At 41.1% G+C, this 19,040-nt stretch overlaps 1 protein-coding gene across 1 annotated transcript in view; it reads left to right on the forward strand.

Moving 5' to 3' along the window:
* plekha6 (pleckstrin homology domain containing, family A member 6) overlaps positions 1–14,134 on the forward strand; it is a 75,183-nt gene extending 61,049 nt beyond the window's left edge. Inside the window, exons 22-24 of the mRNA XM_085275451.1 lie at positions 970–1,118; positions 6,534–6,641; positions 6,962–14,134. Coding sequence (XP_085131577.1) covers positions 970–1,118; positions 6,534–6,631 — 247 coding nt within the window. The 3' untranslated portion in view covers positions 6,632–6,641; positions 6,962–14,134. The remainder of the gene's footprint in view (positions 1–969; positions 1,119–6,533; positions 6,642–6,961) is intronic.
* Positions 14,135–19,040: the final 4,906 nt, after the last annotated feature.

The raw sequence follows: 19,040 nt of genomic DNA on the forward strand, positions 1-19,040 counted from the left end.
TGTTCACTCGCTCTCCACGAGTGGAAGAGGCCAGGTTTCTTGTGTCAGGGCGTTGCCATGGGGGCAGTTTCAGCCAGGAAGGTGATTTCCACAGATGCCTCTCTTTCCGGCTGGGGGGCCACCCACGAGGGCAGAACAGTGAATGGGGAATGGGGCCCTCACATGCGCTCCGCCCACAGAAACTGTCTGGAACTGCTGGTGGTTCACCTGTCACTAAAACACTTTCTCCCTTGGCTGAGAGGTCATCATGTTTTAGTGAGGTCGGACAATTCCACCGTTGTGGCCTACATCAACAGACAGGGGGGTCTGGGGTCCCCCAAGTTACACACGCTGGCACACAGACTGATAGTCTGGAGCAGTGTCCACCTGCTGTCACTGAGAGCAACTCACGTGCCGGGGATCTTGAACTTTGGAGCAGATCTTCTCTCCAGGGGCAACCCGCTGTATGGGGACTGGAAGCTTCACGCGGAGGTAGGGAAGCAGATCTGGCTGCGATTCGGTCAGGCGACCGTGGACGTTTATGCATCCAGGGAGAATGCTCAGTGTCCCCTATTTTACTCGCTGCACGATCAGAGAGCTCCACTTGGGGTGGATGCTCTAGCTCACAACAAAATTCACAATATTGGACACAGTGGGGACTATTAATGTGATAGCTTACCTGTGTGGCAGTATAGTTTAGATAGCTGCTCTAAATTGTGTTGGTACATGACAATGAAGAAATGAACAGTGGTGGAATGACTTCCTTAACTCAGGTACAGCATTTTCAGAAAAAACACGTACTGTAATGAAATGTATTTCTCAACGCTGTGTAATTCATTAGTGAAAAGTTAAATGTTATTAAGAAATTGAGGGTTTTGTATCCATTTTTTCTAATATTTTTCCGTGCGGGTATTTATAAATTTACTAAATATATATATTGAGAGATTTTAATTTTTATGAATGTTATCACATTCATGTACTTCCTGTCAGTCTGCAGAATATGGTTCCCCTTCTGGACGGCCCAGTGGAAGGTGGAGCTCCAGCCAGCTCCCAGCAGCAGTTGCAGGAGCAAGAGAAGCGTATTGAGATCTCCTGTGCTCTGGCTGCTGAGGCCTCTCGTCGTAGTCGCCTTCTCTCTGGTGAACACTCTCACCACATGGCAGCATCACATGGCACCTGAGTCCACCACACTCTTTCAAAACTAAGTCATGACATAGACAGGACCACAGTGGCACAATTGCTCTCTGTGTTTTAAAGCCCTGACTGGTAGCTGCTTTTATGTGCATGAACTTATATATATATATATATATATATATATATATATATATATATATATATATATATATATATATATGAATAAAAGATAAGATAAGATAAAACTTTATTAATCCCTCGGGTGGGTTCGTCTGGGAAATTCGGTTTCCAAAGGCACAGCACCGACAGAAGTTACAATACATATACGCACACACACATATATAAATACAGAGACATATATAAATAAAATATACGAAGGGGATAAATAGAATAAATACGAATAAAAATAAAAATACAAGTGAATTGCACATTTAAAGTATTGAGGTCTATTGCACCGTTGACTATTAACAAAAGTATTGCACAGTGAAGTGAAGAGGCACTACAGCTTAGTTGTTCCCCCCTCCTTTGTCCTCCTTTTCCCCCTCCCTCTCCCCTCCAGAGAGGCGTTAAACAGTCTGACGGCGTGTGGGACAAAGGAGTTTTTAAGTCTGTTGGTTCTTGTCTTTGGGAGAAGCAACCTGTCACTGAACAGACTCTTCTGGTTGTTTATGGCCGTGTGCAGAGGATGCCCAGCATTGTCCATAATTGTCCAGCAGTTTTTTTAGTGTCCTTTTCTCTGCCACTGTCACCAGAGTGTCCAGCTTCATGCCAACCACAGAGCCAGCCTTCCTGATCAGTTTCTGTAGCCTGGATGAGTCATATATATATATATATATATATATATATATATATATATATATATATATATATTAGGGGTGCAACGATACACAAAATTTACGGTTCAGTTCGATACTTTGGTGTCACGGTTCGATATTTTTTCGATACAAAAAAAAATGTTCATGCCTTTTTAATTTGTCATTTATTAAAATTATATATATATGTATTTTAACTCAAAAGTACAGTTTTTAAATGTAATGTTGCTGAAACAACAAAGTAATAAAAAAATTAATCTATCTGATCGAGGAATCACTCCTCTTTGGAAAAGAGAGTTTATTACAGAGAAATGGCTCTTTTCAAAATAAAAGCTATACTATACGCTTCTTCTGGGGTATACTCTCAGCAGCATATTAAACATATCAGGTCCCCATAAGGAGAATCGTGTGCTAACGGCTGTCTAAATGACTCTGGTAAAGTTTGTAGCATGCGTGCTTGTTGTTTTTGTCTGCTTCCACTTGTCTTTGCACTAGGATGATGTTGGAGTAAATGTGCAGTCATATTCATTGTGTTCCCACTAGTGCTGTCAGCGTTAATCTGAAATGACGTTAACGTCACAACACGGCAAATCTCCGTTAACGAGCTACCGCGGATCGCCCTGTGCGTGGGGCTGGACGGCATCAACACGTTAACGAACTAACTGCGCTAACGCACTAGTTCCCACCAATTGAGCATTGCGTGGCACATCCAACATACTGTTTTACTTTTGTCCACAACGCGCTTACCTTCAGTGTCATACTTCACATGAAAACCAAAATAGTTCCAAACGCCAGATCTGAATTAGGGTGGGGGAGGTTCAATTTGCCATATTAGAGAGCTTAACTTCTGTCTCGCTAGCTTGCTCTGCGCTCAGTGAATCTGCGTTTGACTACTCCGCCTAGGCTGCACTGTCGAGCACAGATCCACTGAGCGCTCAACACAGACAGCATCGTCAGAAGGAAAGTTGATCAAATAAATTTAAAATGTTGTATTGTTCAATACATATGCGTACCGAACCGAAAGCACTGTATCGAACGGTTCAATATCGATACGAGTATTGTTGCACCCCTAATATATATATATATATATATATATATATATATATATATATATATATATATATATTACTATCAGCTTCATCCATCCATCCATCTTCATCTGCTTTATCCGAGGCCGGGTCGCAGGGGCAGCAGCCGAGAGGCCCAGACCTCCCTCTCCCCAGCCACCTCCTCCAACTTATCCGGGGGAACACCAAGGCATTCCCAGGCCAGCCGAGAGATATAATCGCTCCAGCGTGTCCTGGGTCTGCCCCGGGGCCTCCTCCTGGTGGGACATGCCTGGAACACCTCACCCAGGAAGCGCCCAGGAGGCATCCTGCTCCTTTCGATGTGGAGCAGCAGGCTCCTTTCGATGTGGAGCAGCAGCGGCTCTACTCTGAGCCCCTCCCGGATGGCCGAACTTCTCACCCTATCTCTAAGGGAGAGGCCAGCCACCCTTCGGAGAAAGCTCATTTCTGCCGCTTGTATCCGCGATCTCGTTCTTTTGGTCACTACCCACAGCTCGTGGCCATAGGTGAGGGTAGGGACGTAGATCAACCGGTAAATTGAGAGCTTCACTTTTACACTCAGCTCCCTCTTCACCACAATGGACCGGTGCAGCGTCCGCATTACTGCAGCTGCAGCCCCAATCCGTCTGTCGATCTCCGGCTCCCTTCTCCCATCACTCGCGAACAAGACCCCGAGACACTTGAGGCAGAAACTCATCCCCGACCCGGAGTGGGCACTCCACCCTTTTCCGGCTGAGAACCATGGCCTCAGATTTGGAGGTGCTGGTCCTCATTCCCGCTGCTTCACACTCGGCTGCAAACCGTTCCAGTGCGAGCTGGAGGCCCTCACCCGATGAAGCCAACAGAACCACATCATCCACAAAAAGCAGAGATGAGATTCTGAGGCCACCAAAGCGAAAGCCCTCCGCCACTTGGCTGCGCCTAGAAATCCTGTCCATAAAAATTATGAACAGAACCGGAGACAAAGGGCAGCCCTGGCGGAGCCCATCACCCACCTGGAACGAGTCCGACTTATTGCCGGCAATGTGAACCAAGCTCTTGCAACGGTTGTATAGGGATTGAATGGCCCGTAGCAATGGGCCAGACACCCCATACTCCCGCAACACCTCCCACAGGACACCCCGAGGGACACAGTCAAATGCCTTCTCCAAGTCCACAAAACACATGTAGACTGGTTGGGCAAACTCCCATGCACCCTCAAGTATCCTTGAGAGGATAAAAAGCTGGTCCAGTGTTCCGCGACCAGGATGAAAACCGCATTGGGGCGACCGTGGCTCAGGGGGTTGGGAATTGCATCTGTAACCGGAAGGTTGCCGGTTCGATCCCTGGGCTCTCTGTCCTAGTCGTTGTGTCCTTGGGCAAGACACTTTACCCTACTTGCCTACTGGTGTTGGCCAGAGGGGCCGATGGCGCGATATGGCAGCCTCGCTTCTGTCAGTCTGCCCCAGGGCAGCTGTGGCTACAAACGGTAGCTTGCTTCCACCAGTGTATGAATGTGAGAGTGAATGAATAGTGGTATTGTAAAGCGCTTTGGGTGCCTTGAAAAGCGCTATATAAATCCAATCCATTATTATTATTGTTCCTCCTGTATCTGAGATTCGACTAGCGGACGAAGTCTCCTTTCCAACACCCTGGCATAGACTTTCCCAGGGAGGCTGAGGAGTGTGATCCCCCTGTAGTTGGAACACACCCTCTGGTCTCTCTTCTTAAAGATGGGGACCACCACCCTGGTCTGCCAGTCCAGGGGTACTGCCCCGGATCCCCACGCAACATTGTAGAGGCGTGTCAACCAGGACAACCCTACAACGTCCAGAGCCTTCAGGAACTCGGGGCGGACCTCATCAACACCAGGGGCTCTGCCACCAAGGAGTTGTTTAACGGCCTCAATGACCTCGCCCCCGGAAATTGGCGACTCATCCCCAGACTTTGCTTCCTCCTTGGAAGACGTCTCAGTGGGATTAAGGAGGTCCTCGAAGTATTCCTTCCACCGCCTGACAATTTTCTCAGTCGACGTCAGCAGCACTCCGGCAGCACTATACACAGTGCAGGTAGAGCACCGCTTTCCCCTCCTGAGATGCCTGACGGTTTGCCAGAATCTCTTCGAGGCAGTCCAAAAGTCTTTTTCCATGGCCTCTCCGAACTCCTCCCACACCCGAGTTTTTGCTTCAGCCACTGCCCAAGCCACATTCCGCTTGGCCTGTTGGCTGCCTCTGGAGTCCCACAGGCTAACCAAGCCCGATAGGACTCCTTCTTCAGCCTGGTGGCTCCCTTGACCTCCGGTGTCCACCATTTGGTTCGGGGATTACCACCACGGCAGGCACCAACCTCCTTGCGGCCGCAGCGCAATGTAGCAGCTTCGGCAATGGAGACGCTGAACATGGTCCATTCGGACTCAGTGTCCCCAGTCTCCCTCGGAATGCTGTTGAAGCTCTACCGGAGGTGTGCGTTGAAGCTCTCGCGGACTGGGGCCTCTGCTAGACCTTCCCAGCACACCCTCACTACGCGTTTAGGTGCACCGGGTCTGTCCAGCGTCCTCCCCCGCCACCTTATCCAACTCACCACCAGGTGGTGATCAGTTGACAGCCAGCCCCTCTCTTTACCCGAGTGTCCAGAACATATGGTCGCAGGTCTGGTGATACGATTACAAAATCGATCATCGACCTACGGCCTAGAGCGTCCTGGTGCCACGTGCACTTATGGACAACCTTATGTTCGAACAAGGTGTTCGTTATGGCCAAACTGTGATTTGCACAGAAGTCCAATAAAACACCATTAGGGTTCTGATCAGGGAGGCCGTTCCTCCCAATGACGCCCCTCCAGGTCTCGCTGTTGTTACCCATGTGAGCACTGAAGTCTCCCTGCAGGACAACAGAGTCTCCACGTGGAGCACCTTCCAGCACCGATGACAAGCGCAGATGACAGTCGAGACCCGTTCCCCGACCCTAAGGCGCAGGGAACAAACCCTCTCATCCACCTGGAAAAACCCCAACGTACCGGCAGCCAGCTGAGGGAATATTAGAATACCCACCCCAGCCCGCCGCCTCTCACCAGGGGCAACTCCAGACTGAGACAGTGTCCAGCCCCTCTCTAGGAGACTGGTTGCAGCGCCCAAGCCATGCGTAGAGGTGAGCCCAACTATATCTAGCCGGTACCTCTCAACCTCACGCACTAACTCAGGCTCCTTGCCCACCAGAGAGGTGACATTCCATGTCCCTATTGCCAGTCTTGGCAGCCGGAGATCAGTCCGCCAGGGCCTCTGCTCCTGGCCGCCACCCGGCACACAATGCACACTATGGCGCCTCCTGCGGGTGGTGGGCCTGCGGGAGGATCTAAAATTTTAACCTTCTCATCTTTACTTTGCAAAAATACAGAAGAAATGTGTCCTTGAGCGTATTCAACTGTACTTGTGTTACTTTGCAGTGTCTCAAATCACATGAAGCCCAGTCTGGAGCTTCTTTGATGCTCCATGTCTGAGTGGAAAGAAATCACTGCTCTGTTTTGTTTTACATTTTCACCTTCTGCCCGTCTCTTCTCACTGCAGCTCAGTGTGCCTCCAGTTCTCCAGTCTCCCCAACAAACATAGTTTCTCCCCCTTCCTCGGCTGACTTTCCCATCTCAACCCACACCATGAAGGTGTGATTCTCACAAGGTGAGTCTCTATTAGCAGCATAACCTTTCCACCTGTCCTTTTCAGAAGAACGTCTTCTTACATTACTCTCTGGTGCTGTTTTTGTGTGATATCTCCCAAATGATATGACTATTTATAAGGATGTAGGTTTTGAAAAGTCGTAGTTATGTTCACAATGTGGGCAAGTGTTCCCTCAGTAATATCACAGTCTTGATGCTTATTTTATTAATTTACAACATCATAAGAAAAATGACATGGTTATACAGAAAAAGTATAACCATTTATTACCCACGATAAGCTATCTTTGCCTCTCTTATAATTTTCTTTTATTCCTCTTTTAGTTCAAGCCCTGGGCGCTGTTAAGGTTGATGGCGCATCTTTCTGAGGATTGACTCAAAAAACTGGAAAGTCTCAGAAAATGGAAAAAGAAAGACCAAATTTTTACAACAAAATCATTTAAATGTGTCAAATTAAATTTCTGGGAGGTAATAACAATTTGAAATCCAAAAGAATGGGGTAAGACTCATGAACTCAAGACTCCTCCTGTTATATATGCACTGTAATGACAAAGGAACACTTCAGATTACTTAGCATACTTCTTTTTCTTTTAGCTCAGGATATATCCTACAAAGTAGAAATTACTGGAAAACTAACAAGGGAACATAGCATATAAGAAGCTCTCGCTGAAGATCAACTATGAAAAAAAGCTACAGAGAGTATGAAGAGAGACAGTTTCTAAGAGTGTGATGTAAATGAATCTAAAGATGCATCTGGGCCCTGAAAGCCAAAGTTGAAGAACCAACCAGCCCAACTACTGGCCTGTGAAGCTCAGTGAGGAGTGAGGCTATGGATATTTATTCACACTGGTTGAAGTCTTTGGAAAGTTTCGTGTAACAGAATCACATTTTCTTTACGGTCAGATGCTGTGTAAAATGCAAATAAAAACAGAATGTAATGATTTACAAACAAATTAATTACGTTTATGAAAACGGTACAAGGAAAACTATATATATAATAAAAAGGAGAAATTTTTTTGAAAAGAAGAAGCTCCCATGTTTGGTGTAATTCATTTCATAATGCACCAAATGTTTACAGTGAGTGAAGTAGGACCTGAAGTGGAGGCAGGCCATTTTAGGACCTGGACATGTTATCAATGCTGATACAGTCCAAGGATTTGGCAGAAAAGCATGTGTGATTGAGAGCATGTTGCTGTATAAACTTGTACACATATCGTTGCATGTAAGTAAATTCACATTTGCCTTCACAGATGTTGAAAATATCTATACCATGCTGCACCCTCAAATTGTTACTGATGCTGGCCTTGAAGCTGTGCACCAGTGACACGCAGCAGCTTTAAAATATGTTGCTGCTTTATGTCAACATTTGATATGGATCTTTTGTTTTTCTTTACATTTTATACAGCCTACCAAGAGCTGAACACAGATGCCGTGTAGTCATGTACCCTTCGTAGTGTTACAGGTTTATCTCTGAGCACGATGTCCGGGACGCTGAAGAGACCTATAACCTCTGTACATTGAAATAGCCATCTGACTGGTGTGGGTACTGTACAGCAAATATTGAGGGATGTTGAAAATTTATGTAGCTGAAATCTGGTGGAAACCAAGATAAGTTGTTGTATATGAATGTAATTTAAATTGGACTCACATACAGGATTGGTAGTTCTATTTTTAAGAGCCATGATTACCTCAACACAGACACATACTGCATTTGGTTAAATGGCTTTGCACTTAACATCAAATTGAGTAGGAGTTCCTCGATGACTTTTCCCTGTGATTGTGTCACGTTTATAGGTATGTGGATTGTTTGTTTCTCTAGATAATGATATGCTGTATATGGGACAATAGAAGTGACCTTAGAAGAGCAGTTTGGTAGTTTGTTATTTAAAAGAGGTTCTCTTTTGTGAAACACTGGCATTTCATCCAATAATGCAGAGCCATAACATTTTATTTGCTTCTTGTACTGTACACACACACACACACACACACACACACACATATATATATATATATATATATATTAGGAGTGCAACGATACACAAAATTCACGGTTCGGTTCGATACTTTGGTGTCACGGTTCGATATTTTTTCGACAAAAATGTTCATGCCTTTTTAATTTGTCATTTATTAAAATTATGAATATATATTTTAACTCAAAAGTACAGTTTTTAAATTTAACCCTAACCCTTGTGCGTGTTTTTTATTTTGACAGCGATTGACAGAGAAATGTCTTTTTCCAAAATAAAAGCTATACTATACGCTTCTTCTGGGCTTTATTCTCAGCAGCATATTAAACATATCAGGTCCCCATAAGGAGAATCGTGTGCTAACGGCTGTCTAAATGACTCTGGTAAAGTTTGTAGCATGCGTGCTTGTTGTTTTTGTCTGCTTCCACTTGTCTTTGCACTAGGATGATGTCGGCGTAAATGTGCAGTCATATTCATTGTGTTCCCACTAGTGCTGTCAGCGTTAATCTCGTTGAAATGACCTTAACGCCACAACACGGCAAATCTCCGTTAACGAACTACCGCGGATCGCCCCGTGCATGGGGCTAGACGGCCAACACGTTAACGAGCTAACTGCGCTAACACACTAGTTCCCACCTATGTAATTGAGCATTGCGTGGCACCAGAGTTGGGCAATCTGTAATCTGATTACTTTTTTCAAGTAACGAGTAAAGTAAGGGATTACTATTGCAAAAACGGTAATTAGATTACCGTTACTTTCCCGTAGGAACGCTGCGCTACTGCGTTACTAAAACCGTGATTTTTTGCGAGAATGTCTCACGACAGTGACGTAAGCGAGTGCGCCGTTAGTGACAACAGCTGTGTGCAGATCAACAATGGATCACATATCGATTGTGGGAGAGAGTATGAGCGTGCAGCGTTTAAAGCGTGGAAGTACTGACCGTACTTTGAGTTTGATTCCATAAAAAGTGACAAAAACATTAGTGTACATTGTGCGTGGGAAGAAAACTTCTTTTTACAGCGAAAAAAACCCCTAAACTTCCAAGCAAGCACCGAGTAGCTACGACGTGATGGGAAACTCACAGAGAAAGTCACGGATTCTTCAACTGACCGCGGCACACCTGCACCAGGGTAAACCTCCGCCTACCGCAGTCCTGCTTTACAGGTGAAAATAGAGCAACAGGACCGCTGAGTCTTTGACTTTATTTATTTTCTGCTGTGTTTTACTTGCATCTATTTGAAAGAGTGAGTGTAAACACAAAAAATATTTTATTTTATGTGCTGGAATGTGCAGAAAATAGGTTTAAATGTTAAACTAATTTATTCAAGTCAGAGAATGTTGCATATAATTAAATTTTTGCTTGATGCATAAAGTTAAAAGATTAAAACTGATAAAACAAGTTTAAAAAAGAGACTTTTCCATTTGATTACATTTTGTACTTGTACATTTTTTGGACTGAAAGATCTATCGCTTTATCACCTCTTCAGGTTGTAAATCGTGTTTTTAAAAAGTAACTGAGTAACCAAGTAATTAATTACTTTTGAAAATAAGTAATCAGTAATTAGTTACTGATTACTTTTTTCAAGTAACTTGACCAACACTGCGTGGCACATCCAACATACTGTTTTACTTTAGTCCATGACGCGCTTACCTTCAGGGTCATACATCACATGAAAACCAAAATAGTTCCAAACGCCAGATCTGAATGAGGTTCAATTTGCCATGTTGCAAGGAGAGCTTAACTTCTGTCTTGCTAGCTTGCCCTGCGCTCTTCTTTCTGCCTATGCTGTCTGTGTTGAGCGCTCAGTGGATCTGCGCTCGACAGTGCAGCCTAGGCGGAGTAGTCAAACGCAGATTCACTGAGCGCTCAACACAGACAGCATTGTCAGAAGGAAAGTTGATAAAATAAATTACAAATTTTGTATTGTTCGATACATATGCTTACCGAACCGAAAGCACTGTATTGAACGGTTCAATGTCGATACAAATATCGTTGCACCCCTAATATATATATATATATATATATATATATATATATATATATATATATAGTACAAAAAAAAAAAGCTAAGTGCGCTCTGTGATACTTAAAACCCTCTAAGTATCATGTTACAATGGAAAGTAATCAGGTCCTCACCAGGTTTTAAAATGGGGCCAATACAAGAACAAAACTCTGCACATTACACTGTGTTATTATTTAGGTGTGAGGAAACCTAAGAACGCATTTACAGTACCAGACAAAGCATACTATGACCTCATAGGAGAGTAATCCTAAGCACATCAACAAGAAAGCAAAAAAAAAAAAAAACCCCACAAAACATTAATAATCTAATCAAATCTACAATAAGTAGGATATGAGTAGAACTGAGGCATTATCATAGTCCACGGTTCAGACCCCATCTATTGTCCTCATGACAGGTGTCCATGAACAAATGTCTGCAAACCTCAATAAACTGAAGTGACTGTATAGAAGAGTACGGCAAAATGGCTCCACAAGTATGTGAAAGGTGATGAGAGGATACAAGCTACTGAATCATTGGATGTCATTAGTTTTTCACACACTGCTTATGCATTTTGTCTTTGTTAATTAAATCAATTATGACATAGTGTTAAACTTAATGTTCATCTCAAATTGTATTTACCTCATTTTAAAACCTGGTAAAAACTATACATAATTGTTTTATCACTCCCTTATAAAACCTTAGATTGATTTTCTTTTTACCATGACCTTAGGCTTTACAAAATGTGCAGAAATGACTGCATTTGTTTGGTTGTTTGTTTTGTTGCTTTGTTTTGGGGTGTTTCACACATGGACCTGCAGAACTTTGATCCTCTTTGAAACCATGCTCACAGTTAAAGATACTATCACTGACTAGAGTATCAGAAGGACGAATAACTTTTTTGCTAATTTTTAAATACAAATATAAATACGCTGCACAAAAATGAAAGAAACACCTTTTTAATCAGAGAATAGCATGTAATGAGTGAAACTTTGAGAACATGCGCCATCTGCTCCAGCCTGTCAAACATAAACAATCTTTCCTTTTAAGTACTTAGGAAATCCTTGAATTTATAAAAACAAAACAAAACTAACAAAAAAACCCACAAAAAAACCAGGAAAAAAATCACTGTATTCAGTCATAATACTTTTTCTGACTATATAAATGCAGTAGACACATAAACTGTGATGTTTTAATCCAAAAACACACCTTTGTTAAAAGTTACCAGTTTATGTTATAGACACACTGTATTAGATTCACACATGTACACCTCCCTGTTTGGTGTGTATTCTTTGTGCTTTTTGCCCTGAAACTCTGATTGTAAAGGGTCTGTGAACAGATTGTGTGACAATAGCCACAGAAAATGGAATTTGACACACAAATGATCACCGCTCACACAGTGCATGTAAGACAGGTGGACACATACAGTTAGCCCATAAATATTTGGACAGACAACTTTTTTCTAATACTGGCTCTGTACATTTTAAATGAAGCAAATCAAATGCAGTTGAAGTGCAGACTTTCAGCTTTTATTCAGTGGGTTGATCAAAAATAAATATGAGGAAGTAAAGCATGTTTTAACTCAACCCCTTCATTTAAATATTGTCTACCTTACCTTGCAAGCTGCTTTTAAAGCACCTTGAGGTAACTGTTACTGTGATTTGGTGCTGTATAAATAAAATCAAATTGAATTTCAGGGGTTTGAAAGTAATTGGACAAATTCAATAACTGAAAATAAAATGTCTGTTTCTAATACTTGGTTGAAAAGCCAAAGGCATTGACAGCCTGAAGTCTTGAACTCATGGTTTCCTCCTTTTTAATGCTCTGCCAGGCTTTACTTCAGTGACTTTCGGTTGATGTTTGTTTGCGGCCCCGTCTGAAGCTTAGTCTTCAACAACTGAAATGCACACTCACTTAGTTTAAGATCAGGTGACTGCCTTGGCCATTCAAGAATATTCCACTTGCTTTAATAAACTCCTGGGTTGCTCTGGCTGTATGTTTGGGTCATTGTCCATCTGTATTATGAAACAAGGCCCAATCAGATTGACTGCATTTAGCTGGATTTAGCAGACAGTATGTCTCTGAATACCTCAGAATTCATTCAGCTGCTTCTGTCCTGTGTCACATCATCAATAAACACTAGTGTCCCAGTGCCACTTGTAGCCATGTACACCCAAGCCATCACACTGCCTCCGTAGTATTTTACAGAGGATGTGGTTACTTGGACCATGAGCTGTTCCACTCCTTCGCCAACATTTTTTCTTGCCATCATTCTGGTAGAGGTTGATTTTGGTTTAATCTGTCTAATGAGTGTTTTTCCAGCACTGTGCAGGCTGTATTAGATGTTCACTTGGTTGGCTTTTGTGAATAGGTTTTTCTTCAGCATGGAAATGATTCTGCAATCACCCACCACTGTTGTCTTTGACGTCCAGGTCTTTTTGTGTTGCTGACTTCATCAGTGCTTTCTTTCTTACTCAGAATTGACAAAACTGTAGATTTTGCCATTCGTAATATTTCTCAGACAGCTTTTTTTTTTCTGTTTTTGCAGCTTTAGGATGTCTTATTCCACCTTCATGTAGAGCTCTTTTCACCACGTTTTCTGTTCATAGCAAAATCTTCCAAATGCAAGCACCACACCTCAAGTCAACTGCGGGCGTTTTATCTGCTTAATTGATAATGACATAACAAAGGAACTGCCCACACATGCAAATGAAAGAACACTTTGAGTCAATTGTCCAATTACTTTTGGTACCTTTGGTTAAGACGCTGAATCTCCTAAACCCCTTCATCCAGTTTGAATGTGGATACCATCAAATGACAGCTGCTGGACAACTTTAGAAAATACGAAATAGTTTGCAGATTTTGAACTTTGTTAGTTAATTGATTTGGTGGCAATGGAGGCGGCCTTCAATAGGAAAAGCTGTGAAATACAAAGTTCCTGTTTTTCCACTATGACAGTGCGTCCACAGTAAGAAAACAGGGCATTCTCTGTGAATTAACAACAAATTTATGTTTGTAATTATAAAATTACAGCACAAGACCTTTCTGTAATTTTCCACATTTATCATGTAGGATCAGAAAATAATGATTTTTGTTTATTGGATTATTGGAGTCTGATGTATTCAGAAATCACATTCAAAAGCTAGTGTGTTGTATTTCATGCTAAATGTAGCTATCAGTAATATGACTAACATTTTTTTTACAACATTCTGAGTTGAACATTTTTATATTTATTTTGGATCTTAAAATAGAAAAACTGCTTTAACTATGCAAATTATAGTAAAAGGAGACAAATGCTATTCACTTGCTTTGTAAATAAAGAAGCAATAAATAAAATAAAGTAAATGTATACACTTTTAACTAGATGCTTATGGTTTCATTACAGTATTTTGTATGATACATTGTGTATAATATATTTTATTGTTGTTATTTTAATTCATTTTATGATGGTATTCACTGCCATGAAGTCTACTGAGGAAAACTGTCCTGTCTGTATGTCTGAATGAATAAAGGGCATAACCAAAGACAATTTGGACTCTTTGAGTTTTAACAGGCCGTTGTATTTGTGATCATCTTAATTTCTAGTAAACATAAAGACTCAATTAGACGATTGGTTAAATTCAGAGGTGGAAAAAGTACAGGCATTCTGCAGGTTGAAGGACACATACTAGCACTGAAAATACTCCAGTAAAAGTGGAAGTACTGATTCAACTTCTTTACTCGAGTAAAAGTAAAAAAATACTCTGGTATCGATGGTCAATACTAGTGCGACAGGAAGTTCAGTATCTGTATTGGTATGAGCAATACTGGCCCTGTATTTATTTGGTATTGGATAGATACCTAAATCTGTGCAATGCGCACAGCACTACTTTATACTAAACAGTATGAAGGTGAAGTTCAATCAATCAATCAATTTAACCATCATCAGCTTAACTTCAAACAAATTTCTGCTACACTTAATGTAACCTAACTCTGACCATGAGCACCACAGCCACTGTGCACCAGTCCAGCACAATGCTTTGATTTAAATCCATCACATTCCTGCAAGCTAACCAGTTAATCCTGCACTAAACTGCAATTTTTTTCATGTAACCTTTTAATAGCAGCTAGTCTATTTTTGTTGTTTTTTAGCACATTTCACATAATGTCACATGTGCACATGGAACGCCAGGACTGACATAATGAATTCGTTAAATACACCATTAAATAATTAATGAAATGTGGCATTAATTAATTAAAATTGTAAGTAATTAATTAAATCAATATTTATGACACATTTAATTAATTAATTATTGACTCACACTAACCCATAATTTATTGACATAATTAATTAATAACACATTTAAATAGTTATTGACAGTTTAAATTGATTATTTAATGATGCATTTATTTAATTCATTTTGGCACTATTGTCCCCTTCATGTCTCACCTTGAAATCATTTTATCTGTCAGCCTCACCCATCAACCTAAGTGGGCGGGGTTAACGCTGCCATTGCAGCTTCTCTCACATTTGATTGGTTGCCGTGCAAAGTAAGTCAAGACAGGTCAATCCTAGATAATCGATTGCTTGTGTGGACTTGGGGCAGCCAGGTATCCCAGAATGCATTTCAAATCACAGGCAGCAGTGGTGGTGGTGTAGTTTTAAAATACCCCGTTTTTCTGTCACCAACTACACTTTTAATAGTGTTTTAGTGTCGCGGCGTAATCTTCACATGTCTGGTCAGGTTGTCAACATAGAACATGTTTACAAAAGTGCTCAGATGTTTTCAGAGATATCACTAGCTCTGCTAACAGTCAGCATGCAGAGTGCACCGAGCTCACAGCCCCGGTGTTCCAGCTTAACTGCTTTTTTTTTTTTTTTAGCTCAACAGGCCCGCAGTTTACCTGCATGCATCCTCCTCCTCACCTGTCAGCTGTTTAACACCTGCTGCTAATTCAAGAAACGCGCCCACGTTACCTGGTGATAGTCACAGTTTAACTGGGCAGCCGGTGCTCGATATAAAGCAATGTCAGCGCATTTTTCTGCACAAGAAAAGTAAATATAGATTTTTTTCCCCCGAGCGCAGAGCTGCTGGAGCTTGTTTCCCAACAGAGCACTTTATAAGCCAACCCACTTTATCAGTGGCTGATGTCCAATCACCGGCACACAACTTTGAAACCTCACCTGAGTTTTAGCTCTCAGTGGTTAAACGCTGGACTTCATTCACTCAGGTTCTGTCTGTCGGGTCACGTTTACTTCGCTGTTTTATTTACAACTGAGCAAATCGGTTTGGCTGAGGTTAAAGTTACGTTTCATAACTGCATAGTTTTACAGACCTTTAATGGTTCACTGGCACATGTGTTAGACTGAACTATTCGCTTTTCTTTATCTGGTGTGTTTTGGATTTAACAGTGAATTTTGAGATTAAACTGACTTTTAAAATGTTTTTATACAAAGAGGAAAGAGAAGGCGCATTTCCACTGAGAGGAGCAGAGTTTGCAACAGCATGTTCATCATGAAGTCTGCAACCTGGACAGAAATATTATATCATCTGTTTTTTAATAGTTATTCAACTGTATTCTAAGCACCAGCTGTCGGTTAGAATTTTTAGAGTTTACTTAACTAAAAATAAACGAGGTTAACATACAATTTGTGTGATTTTTTTTCCCGATTTTCTTTTTCGGTCATGTTATGTTTAACTGTCAAAGGATTATTAGAAACTATAAAACACATCGTGCAGACTTCTGGAGGGTAGAAGAAACTAATACTGCTCATAAATGAGACTAAAGGCAGGAAGGTGTCCTCTAAAACTAAACATGTTAATAGGACCTCCCTATTTATATCATAGTTTATGACATAGCACGTGTATTTCAGTAATAGCCTACTTATTTCAGTGTAGTGGTGAACAGTCGCACAGCTCACGTAGGCGTTATCTGTGATACTCCTTAACTATAATTTATCCAAGTTAACTTCAGTTAACCATTCAGACAGTTCTTTTGCAATGACAAACATAAACACTCATGTCGTCTGTAGGTTTTCGCAGTGCCAGCTGTTTAAATGACCTGTGCTTATGCAGTAACCATGGTAACCACAGACTCTGAGCAGCTGGACGCAGGTCAGACAACAATTTTACATATATGATCTTAAAACAGGACACAGCAACTATACGTGCTGGCCTCATATCAAATGTGTACATAGACTGAGTCTATGTTTGACGTTTGTTTTCTATCTAATCTTCCTCTCAAACACTTAAACAGCAGCGAGTCTGCAGCTGAGGGAATACAAACTCAAATTGTCGGAACAGGTTTGATTGATTTATCAAATGTATAAATGTTATTCTAATCTGCTGCTGAGTCTCTTATGCTGATGAAAATGGAGGTAACACAGATCATGAACATCTGTTCAACCAATCACATTCATTCCACTTTGATCTGCGACAAACTGATGCGTTCATCTCTGTTACAGTGTTGCGTTAGACTGCTGTATTTTTGTTCTTTATACTGTAGATTTTCACGTCTCTGGAATAGTTGGCAGTAATAAGGATGATTTTCTGTAAAATCATATTGATATGATCCGTGAATTATTCGTAGATGACTGTTAGATTAGTTTGATGCTGCCGACACTTTCATGTGACCAAGCTGGGAAACTCTGTGTTAAATCAGAGAGCAGAAGATATCGTGCTGACCTGGCTCCATGGTGTACAGGGCCGTTTACCCTCATGATTAATATTTGCAATAAAAATATCAGCTGAACATCATGAAGTATGTGTTTCATATGTCGAACAACCTTTGTACAGTTAAACCTAGTAGTTACTACATGACAGAAAACCAATGTTATCTCTTTTAATAAAGTTTATGCGTTTATACACAGGTCATGCTGATTATTGAACAAAAACCCAAAGATCAGATGTGAATCAGATTTATTTGCTCTCCCTCCTCCTTAAACATGTTTTTAATGTTAGTTATAATTCAGAATTGGCGACTGAAACAGGTATGACACATACGAACATCAGGAAATAAAAACCCGATAAATATAACCTCAGTAAATGAAGTCAGTGTATGGCAGCTGACTACCGGGACCTGCATTTTGTCGGCGGTAATAACAGCTCGATTGCTTACAAAGCAAGCGGGTCTATCCCACGCTTTGCCGTGAGACTGGGCAGACATCTCCAAAATTATCGAAGCACTTTTGCAAAGAGGCTGTATCTTGACAAACCAACCAGATATCTGAAGATTAAACCACTACATTCTCGGCTAAAAAATATTAAAGCGGTATTTGGTGACACACAAACAGGGTTTTTCAAAGTACAGTTCTGTTAGTTTCAACATGCTGGTTCTTGTGTGCTAAAAACAATGGCCACCAGGCCAAAGCAATGGTTTTTACTGGATCAGTGTTAACCCCGCCCCCTGAGGTTGACAGATAAAATAAATTCGTGGTGAGACCTGAAGGACTCAATAGTGCCAAAATGAATTAAATATATACACCATTAAATAATTATTTAAATGTGTCAATAATTAATTAAAATGTGAAATAAATAAATAATTAATTAAATCTGTCAAAAATATTTATTTAATTAATTATCTCCCATTTTAATTAATTATTTACAATTGTAATTAATTATTGCCACATTTAATTAATTATTTAATGGTGTATTTAATTAATTCATTATGGCAGTCCTGGTGTTCCATATGTGCAGACCCAATATCTGATTTAAAAACGTGAGGACTTATATTTAAGCTTTAAATTGCCAGTTATCAAACACCAATGAGCAGTCCTTATCTTTAAATATAAATTCTCTTCCTCATCTCCTGTCCTGTCTTTACCTTTGTGAAAAACTGCTGGTATACCTTTAGCCAGCAGACAAACTGTAGGCCCAAACAGTTTATGTTTGCTGAGCTGATAGAAACGCGGAACTTAAAGTTACCTGCAACTTAAAAAACATGACTCCCTTTATGCTTCTCTCACTACTCGTTTGTAGCACTACCTAGATGCTTTATATAAGTATGGTAACTGTAACTTATAGACATCTGCACTCGTTTTGGTGTTGTGCCTAAAAACAAAACAACAACAACAACTAACTTTAACCCCTGTATAGGGCACATGGTTTTGTCTCTTTAATCACTTTTGATGCAAAATGTCTTGACAATTAATACACAATTAATATTGTCTTCCAAGTGTTAATTTTTAGGCTCAAATCAGTTTGATGTACAAAGGCTAGCAGTGACATGAAAAAACTCTCCTCAGAGCCTATTTTGAAAATGTAGGGAGTAAAAAGTACAGACTTTTGGGATGCTGGTTTAGCTTAGTGCATTGAGCGGGTCAGCACATGCCATATGGTTGAGAGCGGCTGGCCCGAGTTTTAGTCTGACCCGCAGCTCTTTGCTGCATGTCTTGCCCTCTTCATCTGCCCCTACCTTCCTGTCCTCTCTTCACTGTATCTATCGAATAAAGTTGA

The sequence above is a fragment of the Mchenga conophoros genome, linkage group LG5 (genome assembly GCF_057382185.1).
Source record: "Mchenga conophoros isolate Kocher_MC1m ecotype Shallow Benthic linkage group LG5, M_conophoros_male_GT1.1, whole genome shotgun sequence".
Classification (NCBI taxonomy): domain Eukaryota; kingdom Metazoa; phylum Chordata; class Actinopteri; order Cichliformes; family Cichlidae; genus Mchenga; species Mchenga conophoros.